A 10,507-nucleotide genomic window follows, 5' to 3' on the forward strand; every position below is an offset into this window, starting at 1 on the left:
TTGGTGGTGACCTGCCCTGAACAAAGGGGACAAACACACCTTGGCTTTTCCTTCAGCTCTTTTGCTCTCATCCCTGCTCTATCATGGGGTTCACTTGTTGGAATTTAGATCTGAGAACCATATGATATTCCCGGAAAAGGAACCTGTTTAGTGATGGTCTGGGGGATGGGGGAAAGGCGGTTTTACTTCCTCTCTTCCAGTTGTCTACGTCCTTTAAAGGGCTCCGGATATCTGTGGTGACTCCTTCACGCTAAGCGCAGCAGCAACATGGAACAGCTGTTGCCACCAACGGCTCTGCTACTTCTAGGTAAGTCAGGGCCCCCTGACTGAGGGAAAAGCTCAAGATGCCCTGGGGTGGAACCCCCACCAAAGGATAGGACCCCTCACCACATCTATAGCCTTGAATTTAGCTCCTAGGACAAATTGTCTGGGGGGCTCAGCACAGAATGCTGTTTCTGATTTGTGTATCACTCGAAGGTAAAGGGAGACTTTGCGGTCAGTTTCTTCACCCCTCTAAGTCTCTGTTTCCCTATGTGCAAATTGAAGAGCATGAACTAGATGATTCCTAAGGTCTGTCTCTTCCAGTCTGACATACCAGCATCCATCCCTTCTACAACTTTTAATTTTGACTCCTTCAAGAAATTTTAGGATTAAGTTGTTTCAGGGAAAGCTTGATTCAGGGAAATTCAATCTTCACCCTTAATTTGTGACTTTGAACAGGGAACAAGGAGTAAGGGAACAGTGTCAAAAATAGGGATTTGGGTGTTCAGTGGAAGTAGGAGGCCCAGACACTGAAGACCAGTGGGCAAACCAAAAGGCATCCACTATAAATATCTCCATTCTTGGGAACGCAGTGCTCCCAGGGTTGGGGTGGGTGGAGGCAGGTTTAGATCACTTTATACTGTAGTCACCATGGTCTCTGTTCTTGCTCAGGGTCTAATTCATACTTTTTTTTTCCCCTTGTAGTTTCAGCTGGCATGCAAGCTGGTGAGTTTGGTTTTTGGTTTCTTTTGTTCGTTTTTTGGGGAATGTTTTTCCCCCCCACAGTGCTGGGGATTGACCCAGGGTTTCACACTTGCTAAGCAAGTGCACTACCACTGAGCTACATGCCCAGTCCGTGAGTTTGCTATGATCCTGAATTAATCAAGTAAGGTACATATGGTTACAACAGTCACAGGATGTTAGGAAATGACCATTGCGTGGGAAACTGTTGATACGGGGTAGATAGGAACAGCTTCCCCAATACCACTGGGCTTGGCCCAGTGCCTCTCTGGGCCATTTTCTTCAAGGTACAGAGCAGGCCAAAAATGGGGCCAAGCTCCTCCTGGTCAAAATGCTCTAAGACTACTAGCTGGGTGTGGTGCTGCCTGCCTGTAATCTCATCTACTCCTGAGGCTGAGGCAGAGAATAGCAAGTTCAAGGTCAGCCTGGGCAATTTAGCAAGATCCTGCCTCCAAATGAAAAATAAATAGAGCTGAAGATGTAGCTCACTGGTAAAGCAAACCTGAGTTCAATCTCCAGCACTGAAAACCAAAAGCAAAACAAAAATAGATGCTTTTAAGGTTGAGTCATACATTCAGCCTAAGTTACCTACTATGGGTTTGCAATGGGCTCACTCTGGCTTTGAACCTCTCTGGGAATGCCAGTGTGGGATGCGCTCACCAACTGTTCTCATTCCATATTCTCTTGACTTCTCAGAAGATCTCCCAAAGGCTGTGGTGCTCCTAGATCCTCCATGGGACTGGGTGCTCCAGAAAGACAGTGTGACTCTGAAGTGTCAGGGGGCCCAACACCCTGAAGACACTTCCACACAGTGGTTCCATAATGGAAACCTCATCCCAAGCCAGGCCTCTAGCTACTACATTGCAGAAGCCAAAGATAAAGACAGTGGAGAGTACAGGTGCCAGACCAACCTCTCCATGCAAAGTGACGCTGTGCATCTAGAAGTCCACACTGGTAAGCTGGTAAGGGGGGAAAAGGGAACTCACCAGTAATGGGCCCTGAAATACTTGGGAAGAACTAGAAGATGATGTTCTTGAAGATTAAAATCAAGATGAGATTTTAAAAATATATATTATGAAATGATGTGTCATCCCACTGAATGATATCAGAATTGTAGTTCCAGTTGTATGTAGGCCTTAAACAAAATATCAAGGCCTGTCATATAGGGAATACAGGACTGCTTCATTGCACAAACCAGAGAATCATCATTCACACAAAATGCATACAATGTGAATGTATCATCTGAAAGTCAGGGCATGACACTGAGTCTCAATAATATTTATTTTAAAAATCAAAAAATTGTTTTTGGAATCTCAATATTCTTCTCATTCTCAGGTCTGTAATACCCTAAGCCTCCCAAACTATCCAAGATTACCTACCATCTTCTCTCTTTTCCCATCAATGCTGTACTGGAATTCACACTTCAGGGTAAATTTGGCAGTGTGATACCCCTGATAATAAAGGTAGATATGTTTTCAGCCTGTATATTAATCCTGGAATGAAAGTATTTGTGTGTTAGCAGCATCTCAACAACAGGAGCAGGCAAGAACATTTTTGTTTTTGTTTTTAGTTTTAGATTGAACACAGGGATGCTCTACCAGTGAGCTACATCACCAGCCCTTTTTCTTTATTTTGAGACAGGGTGACCCTAAGTTGCCCAGGCTGGTCTCAAACTTGCAATCCTTCTTCTGTCTCAGTCTCCTGAGTTGCTGAGAGTACCAATGTGCACATTTTGGAGACGGGTGTCTTTCCTGGTATCCTTCAAATATCTGTAGTACTACCATGAAAGCCTGGCTCTATTTCCATGGCTGCCCCACAACATATATGGGTGAAACAGGCCTGGAGGGGAAGGGGAATATAACAAGAGTGGGTCTGCAACAGTTTCATGAAATTGGACCTGTGATCTGGGTGTAGTGGCCCACACCTGTAATACCAGGAGGTTGAGGCAAGAGGATTGCAAGTTCAAGGCTAGCCTGGGTAACTTAGTGAGAGCCTACTTCAAAATAAAAAAACAGAAAAGAGAGAGGATGTAGCTCATTAGCAGAATATTTGCCCAACATACCCAAGTCCCTGGGTTCAACCTCCAGTTGTAATGAGAAAAAAAAAACAACAAAAAAAACTCCTATAACTGCCTATTCCTTCTTGAAGTCTGCCATTTTTTTTTCTAATGGGACAAATTATTATTTTCTAATGTAGTTTTTACCTTCAGTCTAGAATTTACTGTGATTTCTTATTATCTTACAAAACTAATCCAGGTCTAATACTTAAGAATCCTGCAGAATCTACTTCTCGCCTCATTCTTAGTCCTTTTGCTCTAACTTAATGTTTGATCATGTGTATGTCCCTCTTCTCCATTTTTTAGATAAAAAGGCCCAGTCAGGTTTTTCCCAAAGGGTGTTATGTATGATGGCTCCTGGTCTGACTTTTCATTATGTCCCAGGATCTGGGTAGTGAGTGTCATATTCTAAAGAGCTCTGTCTGCATAGACAGCTTGGGCCTTCTGACCTAAGGTCTCTCTGTGTCTTCAGGCTGGTTGTTGCTCCAGACCCCTAAGCGGGTGCTCCAGCCCGGGGAGCCTCTCCGGCTGAGATGCCACAGCTGGAAGAATACGCCTGTGCATAAGGTCACGTATTTACAAGATGGCAGAGGCAAGAAGTATTTTCATCGCAATTCCGAGTTGTACATTCCAAAGGCCACATACAAGGACAGTGGCTCCTACTTCTGCAGGGGGCTTATTGGGAGTCACAACGAATCTTCAGAGTCTGTGAACATCATCATTGGAGGTGAGAGCTATTCAGCCCTAGAGCACCCAGAGCTGTTTGGAGTTGGTATTTCACACTGGAAAATATGTTAGGCCAGGTAATCCAAGTGACTCAGGAGGTTGAGGCAGAAGGATTGTAAATTCAAGGCCAGCCTCACCAACTTAGTGAAGACATCAGCAACTTAGCAAAACCCTGTCTCAAAATAAATAAAAAATAAAAAAGGCTGGCAGTTCAGTTCAATAACAGAATGCCCTTGAGTTCAATCCCCAATCCTTTTAATAATAAATTTTTTAAAATGTAAAAATTAAAAAGAAAATTAGTTGGGAAACGATACCTAATTCCTCCACAGACTTATTTATATGGAGTTCTTCCTAGTGACCAATAGACACCTGGTTGCTGGGTAGGTTTGCAGTTCTGTTCTAGCCTGTTGCTAAGGGGTAGCCAAGAGGTGCCATTCACTCTGCAGTGTGAAAGCAGGAGCGGGAGCCACATTTCCTTACCTATAAATAGACCTCTCCTTACCCCAACATGCCTGCAATATCATGTGACCCTGTCATGCTGGCCCATCCTTAAAAGCCCTCCTTTCCCATGCAAGCCTTTTTTATTAATCAAGAGTTAGACTGGCAGGAGCCCCTCAATTATAGAAAGGACTCTGAATCTGGGTTCTGTGGTTAATTGACTGTGTGACTGTAGGCAAACCATGTAGTCTCTTTGAACCTCAATTTCTTCTCTGTAACAAAAGCAAACTGTCATTTATTAGGCATCTTTCAATGTGCTAGATTTCTGTTGGGGGTTGGGGGGGGCAGGGTGGTGGGGTATTGGGTACTGAACCCAAGAGCTGTATCACTGAATTACTTCCCCAGCACTTTTTTTTTTTTTTTTTTTGGTACTAGAGATTGAATTCAGAGGCACTCAGCCACTGAGACACATCCCTAACCCTTTTTGGATTGTATTTAGAGACAGGGTCTCACTGTCTCTAGCACCTAGCTTTTGCTGAGGCTGGCTTGGAACTCGAGATTCTCCTGCCCCAGCCTCTTTAGCCACTGGGATTACAGGCATGCCTGGTCTATTATTATTATTATTATTATTAATTATTATTAATTATTATTATTATTTTGAGACAGGGTCTCACTAAGTTGCTGAAGTTAGCCTTAAATTTATAATCCTCCTGCCTCAGCTTCTCAAGTTGCTGGAATTACAGACATAAACCACCAGTATCAGTACTGCAATAAATAAGTAAAAAGGAAGTAAATACAGCTATCACTTGGGATCTGTGGGGGGAATTGATTCTAGTCCCCCCACCTGCATGCCAAAATCTGAAGACACTCAAGGCCTTAGATAAAATGGTGTAGTTATTTGCACGTAACCTGTGCATGTCTTCCTATTACTTTAAATCTTGTTTAGATTGTATTAGATACTTAATGTAAATATTACACAAATAGCTGTTATACTGTATTGCTTAGGGAATAATGATAATGAAAAAAGTCTGTTTAGTACAATCACAATTTTTTTAAAAATATATTTTTGATCTTCAGTTGGTCAGATCCTCAGATGCAGAACCCACAGATGTGGAGGGCCTATATTACCCTCAAATGGTTAGGAAGAAAGCAAATGGTAAAGCAATGGGGAAAAATGTAAATAATCAGTGAATCTGGGTGAAGGATACATGAGAGTTCTTTATATTATTCTGGTAGATTTGTTCTGTTTTAAATTATATCAAAATTAAGTTCAAAAATTGAAACAAAAATCCACAAATTTGTGCCAACAGCAACAATTTCATAATTATCACACAACTTCTATTGACAACCTAAGTTGCTGGACACTCCCTGTCACATTCCCACAAACAAGCTGAAGCTACAGCTAAAAGTGTTGAACAAGCTGAGCCCAGTGGCATAGCAGTAAGATTGGGAGTCAGTGGAAGGGAGCGAAGGCTTCCCTTAGGTTCTCCTCTCATTCATTCCCTAGAGCCTGTCTCCTGGCAGGTGTCAGGAACACTGTCTACTGGTGGCCTCACTATTTATTCCAAATTTCTGCCCTAATAACTGTCATTTTTCTCATTTCTCTACTTCTCCTAGGTTCAGCATTTCCATCCACCTCCTCAGTTTTTCTACCTTGGCATCAAATTGCTTTCTGCCTGATGATGGGACTCTTATTTGCAGTGGACACAGGGCTATATTTTTCTGTGCGAAGAAACCTTCAAAGTTCAGGGGGAGACTGGTCCAAACACAAAGTTAGATGGAGCCGGGACCCTCAGGACAAATGACCCATGGGGTAATAAGGGCACTGGCACAGCTTCTATGAACCTCTCTGTGGATCAGCAACCTCATCATCCCCATCAGGCATTTCTTTGAGCAGCAGAAAAAAATAGAACTCAGAGCCTGGGCCGAGGGCACTTCTCCCAACTCTCTGTTTCCTCCAGGTCTCTAGTGAAAAGGAAAGGCCAAAAGCAATGTCCTAGTGAGAAGCTGGGGAATTCTCTCAGGAACTGAGTGTAGGAGCTATATACTTTCTCTGGCTTAACCATTCCCTCACATACTCTGCATGATGAACCTTTAAACATATAAAAATTGTTCCTGAATAAATGAATAATTAGATAAACTATTAACAGTTGAGGAAGGGCCAGAATGATAGTGGTCTGGTTGCCTTCAGAGGAACCCCAAACTCCTTCCAGATAGAGGGTGGGAACTCCTGGGGACCTAGGCAATTCAACAGACCTAATGAAGGGGATGGCTGAGAAAGAGCAGGGAAGTCCAGAATAGACCGGGGGAGGTATCCACATCTGGACCCAGAGGTAAAATTGCCGAAAGCAGGAGGCATGTTGGAGTCAACAGGAAATTATAGCCATGACATCTAATTGAGTTTTCCAGAGGAGTATCTATCAAAATTGGAATGGTTTGTGAATATATGATAATGAACCCTTTTAATGCATGAGTAGGCAATAAGCCTAGGAAGGGGGCTGAAGACTTGGGGTGGGGTAAAGAGCAGAGGTTGAAAAAGAAAGCTTAGATCAGACAGACTTGTGTTATGCTAAGTGAAACAGAGACAGTTCACTCTCTGAGCTGAGAAAAGCACGCAACAAAGAGTCAACCACAAGTTCACAGGAAGGAATGGTCAAGGAGTGAAGACACTTGTTGACCAACGTAGTACGAATTAGAGACAAGGAGGAGCAGGGACTTTAAATACAGCTTTTCTGTTTCAATATCTAATTCAGATATAACTTTGTTCCCATTATTCATTGAACAAATGTTGGATAACCAACTCTAAATGTCCTGAATTCTACTGACTGAGTTAAATTGTGAAACTTTGAAATCTCTCAGCATAACAGTTCCAATGGGGTGGGGGCAGGGAAGGAAAACATTGCTTATGGAAGAAAGCTTTAACTATCTCTTTCTGTTCTCGATGTTTTTAACAAAACACTTTTGCTTTCAATAAAACATTTTACAAGATCTTGCATTCGACTCTCAAAGATGGAAAAAAAAAAAAAAACCATGGTAATAAAATACAAATGATCGGATCTGTTTTTCCCCTTCTTTTGTCAAAAATCTGTGGGGGGTTTAGTTTGGATTTATGCAAAACCACATTCTACTCAGCAACCATTTTACCACAACTTTTATGAATTATTAGCTTATTTTTTAAATCTTGCTGGACAATTGAGTAAAATGGGATTTTTTATAAGCTACATGTGATAGGAAGATGAATGGGAGTTAGAGGTCATTTCAGCACATTGGGGCTGATAGGAAAAGCCACAGCTACTAAGGAGGTTAGAGGCCTGGGCAGAGGTTCAGCCTAATTGTGTGGTTTATACCAAGTATAATTGTATAGTTTATATACCAAGGTCATTCAAAATGAGTGTATGAATATTGGATAAGATTTAGACATGAGACAAGTACATTTGGTAACCTTGTATTTTCACTCATATTTATTTAGTTCCTACAACATGCAATGGTTGAGTGTAGTGAAGATATTAGACACCTCAGGGTCATTCTCTGGAGGAATTTTGATTATGAAGAGAAAAATAGGCAAATAGGAAGAGAACAAAGAATCCCCTTGGGTGGTGAAGGATAAGAAGGACTTGTCAGGCAGAAGTCTATGGGTTCAAGAAAACAGTTTGATTCTGTTGGAGTCCACCCAGTGATGAAAAGGGGAGAGTTCTGGGCACACTGTGAAGGGCACTGCCTGCCAAAGTATGGAGGTTGTATCGGACCCAGTGATATACCTAGCCTAGTTATCTCATTAGATTAGAAGCCAGCTTGTCACAAGTTATGAAGGATTCATTTCTGTTTTCTGTAAAAATATCAGGATGTCTGTATGGCCTGGCCATTAGTTGATGTTGTAAACCTACTTGGAATGCCTGCCTGTGCCCTGAACTCACCCAGGTCCGGTTTCCCCTGACCAGATAACAACCCTTTCCTAAACCTTAGTGACGCCTCATAAATTCTGGCCTTCCCTGGCCGGACAATGACCCTCTCTGAGTCTCTAAGATCTCCATAAATTCTGATGCCGGGGCCAGCAAAATGTAAACTTGTGTTATGCTCCTCAGAGTGTTGTTGTCTGTAACCCCCCCTTTGTGTAACTTTTTGGGCTATAAAACTGGGCCACAAAGAAGCCTCGCTGCTGTCTTGTTCCCGCTGTTTTGGGAGGGAAAGGCAGCCCGGCCGGTCGAAATAATAAGCTTGCTTTAATTTGATTTTAATTGGAGTCAGTGGTCTTTTCTTGCGTCCTGGTCTAACACCAGCAAGCCATTGAGGTAATTGAAGCAGATCAGATTTGTAGTTTAGCAAGATTCCCTGGCATTTACCTGCAAGATGGACAGGAGAGAATAAAAGGCAGGAAACTCGCTAGGGGGCTAGGGTAGGTATTGCAATAATCCAAGAGGAAGCTGTCCTACTGACTGTTAGGCTGAACAAGTCTGGTTGAACAATATTTAGGAAGCGAACTCTCCAGGAATTGGCAACCAGTAGGACTCAGCGTGATTGCGGATCCAGGTTCAGGGCTTGGTGCCCTTTTGATGACGCAGGAAATACAAAGGCAAGGCAAGAACAGGTTTGGTGGAAAAGATAATGAATTCGTTTTTAGATTATTAGTCCTGTGCTTGCTTCCTTTGGTTAGTAAATTCTTGTAAAAACCTTAATTTCGTGGTGCAGTTTCAGTGGTTAAAAGGAAAACAATAATTGCTTTTTCAAAGTTACCAAACGCAGGGGGTGAAACAGCTAAGGATGAAGACTATGATAACAACCATTTCCGGGCTGCTAGCGGTTACACGTGGTGGAGTTTCAACATGCACAGGCCCTCACGGTTCACAAAATACACCTTTTCGTCCCTGGGTGGGCTCGAACCACCAACCTTTCGGTTAACAGCCGAACGCGCTAACCGATTGCGCCACAGAGACAGGCGCTGGGAGAGCGAGCTGCCAAGTTAATTCATTGAAGAATAAATTCCTAGTGTTCTTTATGTCCTAAAAATTTATGGTTAAGGCAGACCTAGGAATCTGGAGGCACCTCGGTTGCAAGCACACCAAGGCGCCAAAGTGGCGCGTCTTTTCCCGGGCTAGCACCTGGTTAGATCTGGAACAGGACTCAGCTTCTACGAGCAAGAGGCTGAGGAAGAGGAAGCCAAGGAGGACAGACGAGCGAGAAAGTCTTTAGGAAATCCCAAAGAATGCTCTCCGTGGTTTGGGAGTTCAGTTAAATTTGCTCAGAAAGATATGTTAATAAGCTTTAAGCTTTTTTTTTTTTTTTTTTTTTTCTTTTCTGATGTAGACAATTTACGTGGCATATATATGCGTAAGTAATGACTTACGATTGTGAAACTTAAAATATTGTATCATGATTGTGTCCATCGTATGTCTGAAAAAATATAGTAAAGGTGTTTCGAATAACAATATTAATCTTCAACCCATATACTTAAAAAGATTTTTACTAGTATATTAAGCACCCAGATAGAACACGGAATTTATAAATACCTGCAACTTCAGTACTCTCCCACTGACATATTGAGATCCAGACCTCTAAGAGTGGAGACTCCTCAGTCTATCACCATGAACTTAGGGTCTTCATCAGGTCTGATCTAATAAAGAATTTTCTTTATTACCGAAGTCCCAGGCCTCAGGAGCCTCCACATAACCTCTCTTTCTGCATTGCCATCATCTTATCAATGGGTTTCAGTTTAGGCTCAGTTTTCAAAGATTTCAATGAAATTAAAATACACACATAGTGTGCATGTGCAAAAATTATAGATGAATACATATATAAATATATTTTTCACAAAATATATACATATGTAAGTATTGTACATATAAACATATTTGCCAAATGACCATTAAATCGAGATTATTTTTTACACTATAATTTTTTTTAAGTCCTTTCTTTTATAAAATTATAATTAGGATAGAGGAGAGTTGTTGAAGATATGATTGTTTTTGTTAGTGTACTAACTTGACAAAACAAAAAGTTGGGAACCCTCTCCTGGTAACCAACATTTGGGGGAAAATTTTGCACATCCGTGAAATCCAAATTGGGAACTATGCGGAACTTCACCTCCTTTGTTAGACTGACAGTAGACATAAGAAGCATTACTCTCTAGTTTTATTTCCTATGTTTCACTTTACATGCACACAACAGCAATCCAAACCAAGGCAAGAGAAAAAAAAGAAGCAGCATTTTATTTTAAAAGATAAAAGAAAACTTGAGGCCAAAAGAAAGTGCAAAATGGGATGGTGACATAAACATATCAGTAACTATAAT

The 10,507-nt window shown here is 41.7% G+C and overlaps 1 protein-coding gene and 1 non-coding gene across 2 annotated transcripts; one reads left to right on the top strand and one right to left on the bottom strand.

Moving 5' to 3' along the window:
* Positions 1 to 223: 223 nt before the first annotated feature.
* On the top strand, positions 224 to 7,240 carry LOC113176900 (low affinity immunoglobulin gamma Fc region receptor III-A-like). Its single transcript, XM_026381462.2, has 5 exons — positions 224 to 307; positions 967 to 987; positions 1,699 to 1,956; positions 3,531 to 3,785; positions 5,840 to 7,240. Exons 1-5 carry the CDS (start codon positions 268 to 270, stop codon positions 6,025 to 6,027), a joined length of 762 nt encoding a protein of 253 aa, XP_026237247.1. The 5' UTR covers positions 224 to 267; the 3' UTR covers positions 6,028 to 7,240.
* A 1,839-nt stretch (positions 7,241 to 9,079) lies between these two features.
* Trnan-guu (transfer RNA asparagine (anticodon GUU)) lies at positions 9,080 to 9,153 on the bottom strand. The gene has a single exon. It is a non-coding gene; the product is annotated as a tRNA-Asn (tRNA).
* Positions 9,154 to 10,507: the final 1,354 nt, after the last annotated feature.

Source organism: Urocitellus parryii, chromosome 11, assembly GCF_045843805.1.
Source record: "Urocitellus parryii isolate mUroPar1 chromosome 11, mUroPar1.hap1, whole genome shotgun sequence".
Taxonomy (NCBI): domain Eukaryota; kingdom Metazoa; phylum Chordata; class Mammalia; order Rodentia; family Sciuridae; genus Urocitellus; species Urocitellus parryii.